Below are 17,351 nucleotides of genomic sequence, written 5' to 3'. Positions count from 1 at the left end.
ATTAATAGCAGTAGTAATTCATGTCGTGCGAAGTAGGCTACCCCTCTCGAGAGTCGTTCAGTCCAGCTGTACTTAACTTGCCTGCTCAAACTGTGTCGCGTGAGATACTGTGCGCGGAGCGAAGCTCGAGATCATCACAGACAGGCAGAATCACAGACAGGTAACGCTAAAGACAATCACATGATGGCATGTCATGATGCGCAATGTTATTATTATTATTAGCTTGATTCGTGTCTGATTCTCTCGTGCTTCTGAGCTTTTACGAGTTTTATTAATATATATATATTAATAACAGCATTCTGAAATAACGGACTATTTCTGAAATAGCTGACTGTTGAATGTGCAATGCTGAATGTAAAAGATAAAAAAATATATAATACAAAATATCTTTTAAAATATGAATGTCATTGAACTAATGAATTAATGATGCATTTATAAAGCGCTTTATTGTGTATTGATGTACACCCAGAGTGCTTTACAATCATGTGGGGGGTCTCTCCTCAAACCACCACCACCATGCATGAACTATAGTGTAATATAGTTATTTATACTATGTATAATATTTATATCCTGTCAAAGCTTCCGTCCTGTGTTGTGTCCCAGCACCTCATTCCTACTTTGAAACCAGGTTGCATTCTCTTCCAGCAATGCCATAGCCTGTGTGTTATTCTTGGCACAGAAGCACTTTTAAATTGGGACCGGAGAAACTAGCTAGAATATAAACCTACAACTATACAGCAGCACACAGCAGCCTGCAAAAACATATTCTTGTGGTTGCCAAGTGCAGTGTGATGTTTGTCCTTGTCTAATTGGTTTTATGACAAGGAATGTCACTTCTACACTGAGAGAAAGTGGTGAAATCAAAGAGCTGTGTTGAATAAGCAGTGAGGTACACTAACTGGAGGGTGATTGGGAGTGATTTTGATAGTTTGTGCCCCACTCACTCCTCGGGGATTGTTGTAATCTAATTAAAGGGGTCCTATTATGCTCTCTTACAAAGTCTTGATTTTGTTTTGGGGGTGTACTAGAACATGCTCTGATGCTTGGTGGTTCGAAAAACACATTATTTTTCACATTATTAAATTTTACTGAATAAGTTTATCACATATTTTTCACATAACTTATTTTTCACATAACATTATTAAAATACATTTCTCCTCAGCCTGGCACAAACGGCTTGAATAGTTCCGGGTTTAATGAAGGCACGCCTTCTGAAAAACAAAATGTGTTGTGATTGGTTAGCTGTCACAGTGCATTGTGATTGGTGAACAGCTTAGATGGTGTTTCAGTACTGCCCCACCCCTTGCCAAAGCAGCAAGTTCCGTCTGCTCCGGTATAGATAAAGATGGCGTTGATATTGCTATATAATTTTTGAGCTGGATTCAAACGCCGAGAATATTGAACAAGAGGATTGCGCAGAACCTTTGCATGCACGGAAATGGATGGACATGGTGAAAAATTGACACTACGGGAGCTCTTCTTCTTCTTCGTCGTTGTCTTGTCTGATGCACTCAACCAAGCGTTCTAACCACGACCTCGCCCCTCCCCACCCCCCAACCATTTGAATTTCCGTAGGTGGGAATTATTTTAATGATATTCTACTGGGCCGCTTTGTCACATCACAAACCCCGGAAAACAACGCTGTAGTCCAAACGAGCCGTTCATTGTAGTTCTTGAAAAGGGTTTTTTTTTTAAACTAAATATCTCCTTTGGGAGTGGACTTTAAAATTTGTAACTTTGTAGATATTTTTTATGTCCAAACATAAACACTACACACTGACTAAAATTCAAAAAGTGAAAAAGCATAGGCCTAATAAGACCCCTTTAAGACCCGACTCTGACATCTGACTCTCCAGAGTTTCTGGTTTTCCGGTACTAACTGGTCCTGTGAGATGTTGTGCTCTGGACATCCTCCACTTGAGCTGATCTGAGGGCTGATTACTGCATTGTTGTAATGGATTAAGGTTTAGTGACAAACAATCAGCTAAATCATCCCCTTTGTGGGCTCATCCCTGGTGAATGTGGTTGTTGATATCATTTATAAATCACACGGGACTTGCATGAGTACATATTGTTCAGAGCTGCGTGAAAGGACTCAATGTTAGAAAAACACTGAGCCATGATGTAGAATGCTGTTTAAAAACAATTGTTCTGATTTCAGTGAATTATCACTCTGAGTCGTGAGTTCATGTAGCTTTGAGGGCAAATCAAGGGTATTCTTTGTGTGGTATGAAATATGTTATCTGTTATTTGTATTTATTTATTTAGTGAAAGAAGTGTCTTTTGGGATTTTGCTCACCAAGGCTGAATTTATTTGGTATTCAGAAAACATTTCATATTTTTATTAATGTTGAAATTCTTTGATCTGCTTTGAACATGACTGATTTTTTTTTTTTCAGGATTCTATGAAAAATATGATTTGAAATCATTTTAAATGTTTTGCAATATTGTGGTTAGTTTTTACTGTTACCTTAACTAGTATTTAAATGAGTTAAATCAATTTACTAATTATTATATAATATTACATTTATTATATTAAACCAATTGTAACTCGTGTTTCCATAACAAATCATTCTCACACCTCTGACCTCAACTTCACTTTGGTTACATATTATACCACAGTGAAACATTCATATATAAATTTAATGCAACATAAAGGAATAAAGGACATCAAGGAACATTTTTTTTGTTTTGCTGGTTATGCAGAGCTCATAACAACTGCCTTTATTTACCCCATACACTCTGTCACTCTGGGCATCAATAAGTTGTTGAGGCAGCTGATGGAAAATGTTGATTTTGTTTGTGTATATATTTGCACATGTGCATACTTTGTGAGTTTGCTTGTATATATACACACACACACAAACACACACACAGAGGGCTGTAAGCTGTGATCAGACATGTCCTTGCTGTAATACGACACGTGTCCCAGACCTGGGTGACTGAAGTTTACACTATCAGGGATGAGCCCCTCTATATTTAGCACAGGGCAGCGAAAGGCTTGCCGGAGCACTGGCTTTCTGCTGGAGCACTCACTGCGTGCTGGAGAGGACCTCTCAGCTGATGAGCTTTTAGAGCGAAAGCTTTTTTTTCCTCCTAGTACAGTGTGCTATTATAAACGAGGTGTGTGAGAGTGGGGTGTAGTGTTGGGGAAAGCACAGATTACTAGGTCAGGAGTTGTTTCATGTTTTTGTCTTGTGGGGCATCTGGCTTATTCAATAATGGATCTGTCATAGAACAAAAATGGGTCATCTATGTTTTTGTTGCTGATTTGAATATATTTTATGTCTGTTTCTTTGCATGTGAAGGACTTTTATGAATACCGGTAAGCCACAGAAGCCAGTGCTTACAGGCCAGCGGTTTAAGACCAGGAAAAGGGGTGAGTCATTTTTTTATCTCGATATTTCCTATTCTACCTCATAGAAACTAATTGTGAGCTTTATAAAGGATTTAACTTATAACTTGCATTGACAGTTAAATGGCAAATGTACAGTGATTGTTCTTAATATTTGTTCACATCCAGAAACACACACACACCTTAGATGTGCACACATGTTGCAGACACTCACTCAGCAATGCAGTGGCAAGGGTCTTAATTCATGTTCCATTAATAACTTGTTTGTGTGCTACTGTGTACTTCATGTCCTACACAATACTGGTACCAGTGCAGACCCTCTGCCGTTCTGATCTTTTATCTTATTAGTCCTGCAGTCTCAGAGCCACAGAAGTTATCCTACAGCAATAGCTGCAGCATTAGTTCCAGAATCAGAATGTTTAGTGGGTGTTCACACAGAAAGCGTTTTTCTGTTCTACAGTGCTACTTTTCCATTGTTTCTTTATGTAAATGTGCTAGATGGACATTGTTGACCACTGCACTCGCGTCTTACACATGACACGGTGTTCTAAAAATGCAGTGCTCTAGTTAAAAGAAGTTAAAAAATTTAAATTTAAATAAAATTTCGTGTTATATATTTTTCCCCATCCTACTTCCTGTGTCAAAGCAAAAAACACAATTTTGTGTGAATGGCCCCTTATCTTTTTTGTTTATTATATATTTTTTTAAATATAAAGGTTCTCATTTATGCATCTCAAGTCACAAAATTATAGGAATGATGATGATGATAATGATGATGATTATTATTATTACATATTGCTTTTATTGTTGTGGTGTACTGATAATTATGGTATTATCAGACATTGATTTTGAAACAAAGGCTAAATAAAAGCTATAAAAATCAGTTCACGTTTATTCTCGGACATGTTTAAATACACTACTGTTCAAAAGTTTGGGTTTGGAAATGTTTTTAAAGAGTGCTATGGCTTCATTTTTTTTTTTTTTTTTTTTTTTTTTTTTTTTAGTACAGTAAAAACAGTAATATAGTGTAATATTATTAAAATAAGTTTAAGAAAAGGATTCAACTTAAATCTTTTTTATTTATATAAAAGTTTATATTCTATATTTATATAAAAGTGATTTATTCCTGTGATGGCGAAGTAGAATTTTATGCATGATCCTTCAGAAATCATTCTAATTTTCTGATTTGCTCAAAAAATATTTCTTATTAGTATCAATGTTGAAAACAGTTGTGTTGTTTTATTTTTATTTATTTATTTTTGTAGAAAATGTAATTTTTTTTTTTCTTAAAACAATGGAAAGTTGAAAAATAAATCTTTTTAACACTTTGTCTTTACAGAAGCACATTACTTCTGTAGTCCACTTTAGATATTCTACTGACCCTAATCCTAAACAGTCTACTAATACTCTAATGAGAGTTAGCTGACATGTAGTTTCAAAGTTACTAATAGTTAGTAGAATGTCTAAAGTGGAGTAAGTAAAGTGTAACCATTTTAACTTTGACTTTTGATCAACTTAATGCATCCATGCTGAGTAAAATTATTAATTTAATGATACAAAAAATCTCACTGACCCCAATCGTTTGACTGGTAGTGTATGTTTAAACAATATAGGTCAATCTTAAATATGCAAACAATGAATTATTTTATATTGAAAGACGTCATGCAGTATCTGCCATACAGTTCTAATTTGAATCGTCCATGTAGGTGTATGATACGGGTTAAAGGTGAACACCGTTAGACATTACAGACAGCTTTGGAACGTTACTTAATAGCTTTTGACTGTGACAAATGTGGGGGCGTTTTCAACAGGGCATTAGAGTTATGCTTCACTGGCTTGTGTGGTAGGTGTGACTGGCTCTTCAAATGTGAGATCTCACAGGAAGACACTCAACATGCTCTTTAGCGTGTGCTATAATCAGAATTCCCAGCCAGCAGCGAGGCGAGGGAACTCATTTACATAATAGTAGGTATAAGTGCGGCTTGCATATTTCTGTGTGCGACCACCTGCTTTGTTATCAAGCATTCTACACAGATGGATACAAATCAAGGATCAAATCTAAATAATTTAAAGCATTATATTCTACATCATAAGCGGCTAATGTGAATCCTGAATCTCTGTTGCGGTAACCTTGACTGAGAGTCTTGTGTTTCCTCTCTCACAGATGAAAAGGAGAAGTTTGAGCCTACGGTTTTCCGAGACACTATTGTTCAAGGCCTCAACGAAGCAGGTGGTGATCTTGATGCTGTAGCCAAGTTTCTGGATGTCACTGGGTCGAGACTAGACTACCGCCGCTATGCCGACACCCTGTTTGACATCCTCATGGCTGGAAGCATGCTTGGTGAGAAGGTCCAAAACCTTGTGCATAATTTGGGAAATCGTCTTAATACTGCTTTAATTATTGCTTTGTAGATTCAATTTCATGCACTTGCATTCCTGTTGCCCTGTAAAACCAGGCCTGAAGGGATTGTTAAATTTGAGGGTCTTTGGCATCAAATAGTTTACGAAACAACATCTGTGGATAGCGCATTCCCTCCCGCTCTCACACAAGACATTTAAGTGCAAGCGACTTTATCAATAAACAGCATTAATAAAATGTCAATTCAAGCTGCTGATACACAAGTAATTCAAATTCAACACGCTCACTCTTCAATAACTGCATAGCAATGGCTCACTCACTAGAGCAGAGTTCTCTCGCTGTAGTGGACACTTGCAGTCAGTCGGTGAAGGACTGGAAAAGGTAGAGTAATAAAAGTGAAATTTCCAAAATTATAACAAAGAATCACGAGTTTTGCACAACAGAATGAGACACCATGAAATGGGATGCTAATATGACCAAGGGTATACCAAGGGAATATATGCAATTATTGATCCTTAGAAGTTGTAATACATAAACAACCCCGGGCAAAAAGTAAGCATATGGCGTATACATGGCCCACACTACACCACTGGTCACAGTCTTGCAGATGTATATCTTACAGTTTGACATAAAAAAAAAAAAACAGCTGTTGCTGCCTTTTACCCGAGATGTCATTGGGGCTATACTGTACAATCTGACAAGCAACATTCGTAATGGACTGTTAGTAAACAGAATTAGAGGTCATTAGCTCACTCTGACACTCGCAGCACATCTCTGGATCAAAGTGTTTAGTGCAGTACCTCCAGGCCAGCAACTTACAAATCCCATTGATGGTTAAAGATGAGGACAGCAGGAAATACACAACATGATTTTAGCCTGTCTTAGTTGTGTCCTAGAAGCTGTCACAGCCGGTTGGAAATCTTCAGATCTTTTGCACATAAGCAGGCTGAGAGAGTGAGTGGGCGGCTTCACTGTGGGACAGAAGCAGAGTGTTGAATTTGGTTGGAGCAGATATGGGAAGCCAGAGTAGAGAACAGCATATTAAAAGGGTTTTTGGAGTTGAATATGCATTTTGTGAGTTTAAAATGATATGCATGTAAAGGGTTGTGAAGCACATGTGCTGTATTTGTGTACTGAGCCATGTTACTCGCATAACGTTACATCATATAGTGCATTCAAACTAATATACTATAGAAATGTGACATATGAATATATTGTTCAAAAAAGTATGCGTTAATAAAAATTATTAATAAAAAAATAATAATATGCAGATGAAAATGAGCCTCTGGCTAAATCTGGTACAATGCATTAAACTGAATTTTTTTTGTTAATTGTATGTTGTTTCTTTGAATGAGTTTCAAATAATTGCTGTTCACTTGAAAATTATATTCATCAAAGAATTCCGAAATAATGTATCATGGTTTACACAAAAATATTAAACAGCACATCTGTTTTCAACATTGAAATAATAATAATAATAATAATAATAATGATTTCTGAACGATCGTGTGACACTGAAGACTGGAGTAATGATGCTGAAAATTCAGCTTTGATCACAGAAATAAATTACATTTTAAAATATATTTAAATAGAAAACAGTTTGTAAAAAATGAAATAATATTTAAAGATTTTACTGTTGTACTGCAAGCATAAGATACTTGTTATAATATAATAATATAATGTAATAATCATTGTTATTTTATTAAACAAATTATTAAGTGCAATCCTACCAATACTATATACTGTAATAGCTTGACATAGGTGTAGTTTTTTTTTTTTTTTTACTCCTGCTATTTCTTTTTTTCTTTACTCCTGCTGATTAGCTAGTAAGTTTATATCGTTCCTCTCACATGCTACATTTTGTTCAATCTGTGTGGAATGAGTTCAGTTTCAAGAATTGGTAGAGATGTCTTTAGGATGGGACGGTCTCTGTCAACCCAATTAGAGCTAAAAGGTTTACTCTATATAAAGCCCAAATAGCTGTGAGAGCACATGAGAGAGGAAGAACAGCAGCCTGGTCAAACATCCAGTCAGCAGTCAGATTACTCCAGCTAGGATATAGAGCCCTCATAAGAAGAAGACTGCCGTTAACTCTGTAAAATAGAGATTAAGTCCAAATCTTCTGACCTTTGCCCTTATTAGTCCGGTTTCCCTGAACTCTGTGAAAATAGACTGGGATCTATTACACAATTGTGATGAAAGCACTACATTCATGTTAACATGAAAGCATTACACGAAAATAAACTCAGTTTACTTTCTTAATGCATATTTTTGGTCTTATAATGAACTATTTATTTGTAGACATTAATTTTTCTTCACAGTTTTCACCAAAATAATTTGCTAATGTCTTAAAATTTAAATTTTTACATGATTCAATCAGTTCTTCATTAATCAAATTAGTCTTGATCTACTGTATTTATTTAGACTTTTTAAATGATTGAATATATACTGTCAATTCAGAAATATGTCACATGAAGTCAAATTTGATAAAATATTTGAAAATGTTTTTGCATAGTAATTTGATGAAAAAGAAGAATAACAGAAAATTTCTGATGACCTGATAAAGAAAACTTTGATTTCATTAAAATATTTTGAATATTTTTGCCTGAATAATACAAAGTCTCTAAAGGAACACATTGGAAAGTTATGTTTCTTTTGTGTTCACTTGCAAAACTTTCGCCCTGAGAAAGTTTGTATATGCATGAGAGAAAGCAAAAGTTTGGCTAGGGAATACACAATTTTGCAAGGGAACACAAGTTTCAAGTTTGCAGGTTTCTCTGGAAAACCTAAAAGTTTTGCGAGCAGATGCAAAATTGCTGATGGAAATAATATGAGGTGGGAAGAAAAACAAATTTTTCTTCCAATAGTATATTTTTTCCATCATCATGCCCTCTTAGCTGCTCTGTAGAAAAGCCAGTTTAGTGTTTTATGAAATGGTAAGATGGGAAGCATTACATTGACCAATCAGTGGATCAGTGGCTCAACACTGTAATCCGGGGATCTGAAGTTAACTGTGTGTATGGTATTAACCCGGACACCTGTGGATTAGTCCATGAGGCATTGCATTGTTATGTGTGCAGAGCACATTGAGAAACCGTGTCCTATTTTGGGGTGGAAGCAATGCTGTAATTCAATTTCTTTCCTTATTTGATTAAATGCTTTGGAAATGCATCTACTCTGTAGTACAGAGGCTAATGCTTTTTTAAATTGACCTACACTACATCACTTCTCTTATACATAAAGCTGTACAGCATAGTACTGCACATTATGCATTATGCATAAATAAAACTGTAAAGATTACAAACACCGCATATGATACAGGGAATGAAGTATTCTGGTATAACTGCTGTGTTGTTGCATAGCTGGTTGCTTTGACGTCAGTAGACACAGTGACATTTTCTCAGTAGGGGTTAACAGTGACAGCACAGTGCTCTCAAAGGATTTACAGCATTAACCTGTAACCTCACTTTCCCTCTCTCAGCTCCCGGGGGAACACGCATTGACGATGGGGACAAGACCAAGGTGACGGAGCACTGTATGTTCAGGACGGAGGAAAACCACCCTGCTGTCCGCAGCTATGCTCAGGTGAACACCCCACTTCAGCCCGTTCAATGAGATGCTTTTTTTCCATTTTTGTATATAAAAAATGAGCAGCTGAAACCAAGGTGGTAGGAAGGCAGGGGAATCCTGTTTCAAAATTGCATTAGATGTACTTAGCCCCCAAATCCTCTGGGTAGAACCAGTATGCCACTCATACTGTGTCATTTTGAAATAATTCCTGGATTACATTGTCTCTCCATCAGTGAGTTTAAAAGTGTGTTCTAGTGTCCAGAATTTTTGTCATAAGCAATCAAATTTGATTTGATTTTTGGTTTTAGAAGAGTTTGATGTATTTGATGTTTGATGTATTAAGGATCTAAAAAAAATCTAAAATTAATAATAATACAAATCTAAATGAATAATAATAATAATAATAGCATGAAAGTGTAATATATAAAATATCACATTATTATTATTATGATAAAAGGTGCATTTTCTGCTCTTAAGGTCTCATTCACCAAGATACCTACTCCTTTACCCCCACTCTTGAATTTATACATTTACTTTACCGATGAATAAAGTCAAGTCCCGCCCTTTAATTTTTCACATTCTAAAACCTGTTTGCTAAGCAAAGCAAGACACTAATTGTTAATCAAAAATCAAAATGGCAAGATGCAATAGAGGTTTGCTTTTGTTACATTTAAATGGACACTGAGTTTTTCTAGTTGTAAAGGTAAAAACAATGTTAAGATACTAATAAATAATAGAGTTTCATGATACTTGAGTTCGACTCGGCCCATTTTGGACTTGGACTTGTCTTGGACTTGATTGGTTAAAGACTCGGACTCGACTTGGACTCAACTTAGGTGGACTCGAACCCAACACTAATGATTACTCATTCATAAAGACATTCACTTGCTTCATTCCTGAATGATTCTGCCGTTCGAACGAATCAGTTGAATAAATGATTCAGTGATAAAATCAGTGACTTGCCGCTACCTGCTGGTGGATTTAGTTTCATTTTTAGCATATAATTTGTCAATATTTCTGTATTCAAAATTTTTGTATTTAAAACAATAATCTTCACATGAATTTATGAATTTAATTGCACTCCTGCCCCCTCTGAGCCTTAATTGAACATCTGATAATGTACCTACAAGCCACTTTTGTTCTTCTGTGCCACCTCTGTAATACAAATTAGTTTATTATTACTAATTTCATATGATTGGTAACTTATCCCCGAAAGAAAACTGCTACTGCATTCTATTTATGATGTATTGACACAAATTTCTAATGATTTTCAATGGTCACTTTGTCATGTCCAGTGTAGACAGACTTTAGCTGTTGCAGTGCAGTATTTAGATATGTCCATGAGGTCTTAAAGAGTCAGCAGCCTAAATAAACCTGCTGCTCTCTTTCATTATACAGTGAAGACTTTCCAGTGTTATTTTACAGTTGAATAGATTATACTTAGACCTAACTGAAAAAAAAATAAAAAATTAAAGTGCTGTTAATTTAATTTGTGTCTTTTTATTGTTTGTCATTAATTTATTTGTTCTTATTTTATTATTTACTATTTACTTTAGTAAAAAAAAAACAATTCTCGTGATTCTTGGGTGGGGAGGGGGCGTGGCCCACCAGAAATTGTCCTGCCACCATAGCTAGAAAAAATCCTAGATGAAATTAGAAAAATGCACTTACAAATGTAAAAAGAAAATGCCCCTGTTAAATCAGAGTTAAATGTCACCTCATGTTAGGAAGGCTAATTTTTTATCAGAATTTTTTATTATTGATTAAAAAGTGCTCCTAAATGTTTTAAATTAGGAGGACAAGTGCTCCTTATTACAAGAAGAAAACACTGCTCTTAAACTGGGTGTGTGACAGAGGTGGCTGAGGAATGGGGTTTGGCTGGGAAAAAAATTTAGTCAAAAGATTTTTTTGGTGTTTTGTTAACCCCTGATAATAGTAGTAGTAATAATATCTAACAAATAATATAATGTATAATATCACATATATTGTATATTATTAAACAGATAATAAAATATAATAATAATAATTATTTTATATAATATTGTATGTTTTATATGTATATATACATATTTTATTAAATGCAATATTTTATATATTTTATTGCATTATTATTATTATTATTAGCATCATCTAAAAATGCTATAATATAATAATGATAATATTTAAAAATAATATTATATATATATATATATATATATATATATATATATATATATATATATATATATATATATATATATATATATATATATATATATATTATATGAACTCTTTATTGTTCATTATTATATCATATTTTGTTTTGTTTGGATATTTTAATATATCTAAAAAATAATATAAATAAAATCTATCAAATATCTAAAATTTGATAATATATAATATTACATAAAAATATTATTATTATTATTATTATTATGCAAAATGTATATGACTCCTTCATTTTTAAAGTTTTTTTTTTTCACTTTTATTCTCCTTAATGCTGTGACTAACAGATGATTGTCTATATACAGGTTTTCAATAAACTTATCAGAAGGTACAAATATCTGGAGAAGGCCTTTGAGGAGGAAATCAAAAAGGTAACTAATATGCATAATATCATGTTCTTGCTATTATCAGTGATGATAATGATAATGTACTTTGGAGAATGTTCCACATATGTTCCACATATACCGTATGTTTTGATCCATATGTTTTCTCCCCACATAGCTTCTTCTCTTCCTGAAGGCCTTCACTGAATCTGAGCAGACCAAACTAGCCATGCTAACAGGTATCCTGTTAGCCAACGGCACTCTGCTGCCACCTATCCTCACCAGCCTCTTCAGCGATAACCTTGTCAAAGAAGGTTTGTGCTTTGTCTTCTTCCTCTTGAAGGAGAGAGAAAAAATAAATATTGAATGAATTATTTGCTTGAGAGATTTATTTATGATTTATTTTTTGCATTGGCAGTGAATTCTTCACTTGACTATTTTAGATATTTATTAGAGTATGTGCTGTTTTCCCCACTGTCTGCTTGTAGGAATATCAGCCTCTTTTGCAGTGAAGATGTTTAAAGCTTGGATAGCAGAGAAGGACGCCAATGCGGTGACATCTTCCCTTAGAAAAGCCAACCTGGATAAGAAGCTCCTGGTATAATAGTTGATGTTCATCTGTTCTGTGTTGGCTTACACACGAGATCAATTCTGATACTGAATTCATTAGATAAGAGATAATGAACCATTTTGCAGATAATTTATGTTTCCATGGAGATATTCATCACCTGGCAGATGTGTCTTAACACGCCTAAACTCACTCATGACCTTCTTGCACACAGTGCATCCATGCAGATTCTATAACAAAAATAAAGGTTTTGATATTCAGTCACCGGTTATAAATAATTGAAAACAGTTTGGTCACAATTATGAACTGGACTGACCTGTAGTTATAAACTACATCAGGATTGGCGATGGCGATTTTTTTTATGTTTAGACAAATGTGTCTTATACTCACTAAGGCTGATGAGAAATGAGAAAGTATTTCAACATGGGACTACTGACACACTTCACCTTCTTAGTCTTAAAGGTTAAAGGTTCTTCCGAGTTCCTCCTGTAGTTAATCTGATTGTGTAATCTGCCGTGACTTCAGGAACTCTTCCCTGCCAATAAGCAGAATGTGGAGCACTTCTCAAAGTACTTCACTGATGCAGGACTGAAGGAGCTGTCAGACTTCCTGCACACGCAGCAGTCTCTGGGCACACGCAAGGAGCTTCAGAAAGAGCTGCAGGAGCGCCTGTCGCAGCAGTGTCCCATCAGAGAGGTGAAGCATGCACTCATGTTAAACACTGCTTCAAGCTCTTGCTTCAAGACCAATTTTATGTTGGTCATTAAGGATTGTCACGTTAGTCCTTAAAGGGATACTCCATCCCAAAATGAAAATGTTGTCATTAATCACTTACCCCCATGTCATTACAAACCCGTAAAAGTTCGTTCGGAACACAATTTTAGATATTTTGGATGAAAACCGGGAGGCTTGTCCCATAGACTGCCAAGTAAATAACAGTGTCAAGGTCCAGGAAAGTATGAAAAGCATCGTCAGAATAGTCCATCTGCCGTTGTTATATTTGTTTTCTTCGTGTACGAAATGTATTCTCGTCGCTTCATAACATTATGGTTGAATCACTGATGGCAGATGGACTATTCTGACGATGCTTTTCATACTTTCCTGGAGCTTGACACCTTGTTATTTACTTGGCAGTCTATGGGACAGTCTCAAGCCTCCCGGTTTTCATCCAAAATATCTTAAATTGTGTTCCGAAGACGAACTTTTACAGGTTTGGAACGACATGGGGGTAAGTGAATAATGACAAAAATTTTCATTTTGGGAAGGAGTATCCCTTTAAGTCCTTAAAATGTTCCATATGTGCCGGTGTGAATTGTGCTCAGATCGTGGTGTATGTGAAAGAGGAGATGAAGAAGAATGATCTTCAGGAGCAGGCTGTGATTGGCTTACTGTGGAGCTGCCTCATGAATGCTGTTGAATGGAATAAGAAAGAGGAGCTGGTCACCGAACAGGCCCTCAAACACCTGAAGGCACAGTATCAACACCTAGACTTTAAAATCTCACATTGATATTTGTAATGCTCATATCTATATTCTCATATCTAAAGGATCTTGGAGACATTGCCACAGTTCTTCTGGATTGAGTCTGTCTCAGTCTGTTCTGTTTCTTCATGTCATTCCAGACAGACTGGATGATGATCAGATCAGAACTCTGTGTGGAGCACTGGCTGCTGTCAGACAAAAAATCTCACTGGAATATTATAATTAATTGCAAAATTAATGTTTGGTGTTTGGAAATGTAAACTGATTTTCCTACTGACACACTACAGCAAAATATGGAAATAATTGACTTAAAACCAATTTTCTAGCTTGTGAGAATACTAGTGTTCAAATAATTGTTTGTAATATATAGTTTATTTTTTTATTTTCAACAAATTTAATTTGTTATATATTTTGCTTCAGACTGTTACGTCAAAGTCAGGTTATGTTTTTCTTTCCTAAATAATTTTTATGATGATTATTTTGTTAAATTAGTGTCATATTTTAAAATAACCCTTGCAAAAATAGTTAAATTAGAGTCAAGTCAAATTTATTTGTATGGTGCTTTTCCCAATACACATTGTTTCGAAGCAGCTTTGCAAAAAATAATGATGTTAATGTTTACAATATTACAAATCATTAAGATCATCAAGCCTTATAGTCGTATTTAGCAGATTAGAACGGGACAATAATCTATCTATCTATCTATCTATCTATCTATATAAATATATATCAGTGACAATAGAGCTACATTTTGCAACAAAATAAAAAAGCAGAGATTTGACCTAAGATTTGTGATGTATTATATATCACTTTATGTGAGCATATGGATAAACTGGATATACTTATATCTCCAACTTTATATGTAAAGCTGTATGATAATATCAATTTACAAAAATCGATGATACAACAATCAAGTACTTAAGATTCTTTTCTTTTGTTCTTTTATTATATAAAATACAGTTTCAACTACTGTATGTCAGTTTAAAAAATCAGTTTTTGAACTTATTTTATTTCCAGGTTTCTGCAGCTGATTGGTCCATGAAAGAACTTGATTGTTGTATCAGATGATTATGTAGGCAGCCTCGCATCACAACAAGACATGTGTTTCCAGTGTAGACCTGTGTAAGAGAGAGATAATGGTGATTGTTTGTCCTGTAGCACTATGCACCTCTCCTGGCTGTGTTCAGTACTCAGGGCCAATCAGAGCTGGTCTTACTGCTCAAGATTCAGGAGTACTGCTACGACAACATCCACTTCATGAAATCCTTCTCCAAAATAGTGGTGCTCTTCTACAAAGGTACCCATGTCTCACCTGATCAGTGTTTTAAGGATAAATTAGAGGCGAGATAAGATACGATGTGTGTTTCTCATTCCACAGCTGATGTCCTTAGTGAGGAGGCCATTCTGAAATGGTACAAAGACGCCCATGCTGCCAAAGGAAAAAGTGTATTTCTGGAGCAAATGAAGAAATTTGTGGAGTGGCTTCACAATGCGGAGGAAGGTGAGGAATTTTATTAGATAAAAATACCCTCTGCCAAACAAAATGTAAATCTCAAGCACATTGTTTCTGAATTCTGTCTCCCACAGAGTCTGAGTCAGAGACGGAAGATGACTAATAATTTCGAGGATCCTGAAGATTTTCTGGGTTTTACACTGTCAGCTCTCTGTGACCGGCGTTTTAGTGCATATCTAGGCTCTTTGTCATTACATTTGTGTCCAGAGGGGCGAGTCACATACACTGAGGCCCAATCCAGGGAAAACCTTCCGAGCTCTATATAAAGAGTGGAGGAAGCTATATAGACAGCCTTTAATAGCAAACACTTTAACATGGATTTTATATTAATGCCGTTCAGGTACTGCGTTTCCTGCAACTGATTTTCATTTGAACAAACACGTGTATATGTCGTATGGGACTGCTTTGAATCTTTTTATGAATAAAAGGTGTTTTATATGTACTCTAGTTCAAGAATTTGCCTCTTTTATTACTTTGTGTGACTCATTTATCTCCTCATTTTTAAGTCACTTTGGAAGGCATCTGCCAATTGAATAAATGTTGATTGGGATTATATTAAAGGCTTTTAGTTCTGCAGATTATGCCAAAATCCTTTACTGTCTCATTCACATATTGATTAATGTGTTTTAAACATTGACATGAAGAGAAGAATTTTGAATTCCGTTATAGAGTTGGCTCATTATCATTCAGAGTAGATAATTAATTGGCTTTATAAATGAAACATTAGTTGTCTCAAAATTCATTACTTTTTAAGGTCTCTGGATTTTTTTATACCAAACTTTGTATAAGGATGATTCTCAATAAAGGATAACAGAATGGTTAAATATACCATTTTGCTCTATCAATATATGTGTAAAATTTCCATAAACTGGTTTTCCCATTAAACACAATCTTACACTCTATCTAATTTGCATATTAAAGTGCTGTTGGGACAGCATGCTGAAAAAAGAAGTGTAATAATGTGAGTAATAATTGGCCAGATTTTCATAATATATCTTAAGAATATTGATTTATAATTTATTGATTTATAATTTATTGATTTATTATTTATTTTCCTATTCAATTGTTCAAATTCAAATTTTGGGGTTGTTTCTCCCAAAATGTGTAACAAACATGCCTTTAGTCGCAGTGTCCTCTACAGTGGACATGAAATGATGACCTGTTTCATAACAGGAAGTCATATTTTGATTTGAAACCCCATAACATTTCCTGTGATGTTGATTCATGACAAACAATTTGAAAAGTAATCAGAATTAAATGATAATTTAATTTCCATAAGGATGTACGATTTTATCACTAAATTAATGCCGCCATTTTTAAAGACCAAGGAGAGGGAGTGGTCACGGTGAAACATCCAAATGTTTGGTATCTCTGAGTGCAGACATAAAACTGTGAAATGTAGCATGCAGTGAGCCCGGTGCACTTCTCCCTCATGAATAATCTCCATCTCTATCTCTGTCTCTATCTTGCCACTTACTGAGCCGAAACCACCAAACTCTGTGAACAAACAGAGAATCAGGTGTGACAACATGAGACAAGCACACAGGTGGAGACATATATAGTGCGTATATATTGTTTGTCTGACTTTTGCATCGAGGTCAGGTTGTATTATTTTTTTTCCCTTAATTTATTTAGTATTTTTTTGTAAAATTAGTCTAATATTTCAATATAAAAATAGTAGTGTTGTCAAATGATTAATCACGATTAATCACATCCAAAATAAAAGTTTTTGTTTACATAATATATGCGTGTATGCTGTGTATATTTATTATGTATATATAATTACAAACACATGCATGTATACATTTAAGAAAAATATGTTATGTTTATATATTAAATATATTTATATATAATATAAAAATATAAGAATATAAATATATAAATGTATATACATGTAAATATTTTCAAAATATTTACTGTATGTGTATGTATTTATATAAACATAATAAATATACACAGTACACATACATATAGTAT

General features: G+C 34.6%; 1 protein-coding gene across 3 annotated transcripts; it reads left to right on the top strand.

Moving 5' to 3' along the window:
* Positions 1 to 74: 74 nt before the first annotated feature.
* On the top strand, positions 75 to 15,821 carry LOC109066060 (basic leucine zipper and W2 domain-containing protein 2-like). 3 transcript variants are annotated; one of them, XM_019083044.2, is made up of 12 exons: positions 75 to 160; positions 3,309 to 3,379; positions 5,520 to 5,696; positions 9,196 to 9,299; positions 11,795 to 11,860; positions 11,991 to 12,126; positions 12,301 to 12,410; positions 12,906 to 13,076; positions 13,703 to 13,849; positions 15,020 to 15,158; positions 15,240 to 15,362; positions 15,449 to 15,821. In XM_019083044.2, the coding sequence occupies exons 2-12, from the start codon at positions 3,316 to 3,318 to the stop codon at positions 15,475 to 15,477; spliced, it is 1,266 nt and encodes a 421-aa protein (XP_018938589.1). In that variant the 5' UTR covers positions 75 to 160; positions 3,309 to 3,315; the 3' UTR covers positions 15,478 to 15,821. The 3 variants fall into 3 exon arrangements, with proteins under 3 accessions (XP_018938589.1, XP_018938590.1, XP_042601074.1); XM_019083045.2 differs by lacking the exon at positions 75 to 160 and adding an exon at positions 2,973 to 3,123; XM_042745140.1 differs by lacking the exon at positions 75 to 160 and adding an exon at positions 2,998 to 3,169.
* The last annotated feature ends 1,530 nt before the right edge of the window (positions 15,822 to 17,351 follow it).

Source organism: Cyprinus carpio, chromosome B19 (assembly GCF_018340385.1).
Source record: "Cyprinus carpio isolate SPL01 chromosome B19, ASM1834038v1, whole genome shotgun sequence".
Classification (NCBI taxonomy): domain Eukaryota; kingdom Metazoa; phylum Chordata; class Actinopteri; order Cypriniformes; family Cyprinidae; genus Cyprinus; species Cyprinus carpio.
Note: the sequence above shows the minus strand (reverse complement) of the source record. Positions and strands in the feature narration are given on the sequence as shown.

What these genes read in the sequence shown, in the direction of transcription:
- LOC109066060 (XM_019083044.2), top strand. Translation starts at nt 3,316, where the DNA reads ATGAATACCGGTAAGCCACAGAAGCCAGTGCTTACAGGCCAGCGGTTT. An exon ending in CATGGCTGGAAGCATGCTTG is followed by an intron (nt 5,697 to 9,195) that starts GTGAGAAGGTCC and finishes TCCCTCTCTCAG; the next exon opens with CTCCCGGGGGAACACGCATT. An exon ending in TTGAGGAGGAAATCAAAAAG is followed by an intron (nt 11,861 to 11,990) that starts GTAACTAATATG and finishes CTCCCCACATAG; the next exon opens with CTTCTTCTCTTCCTGAAGGC.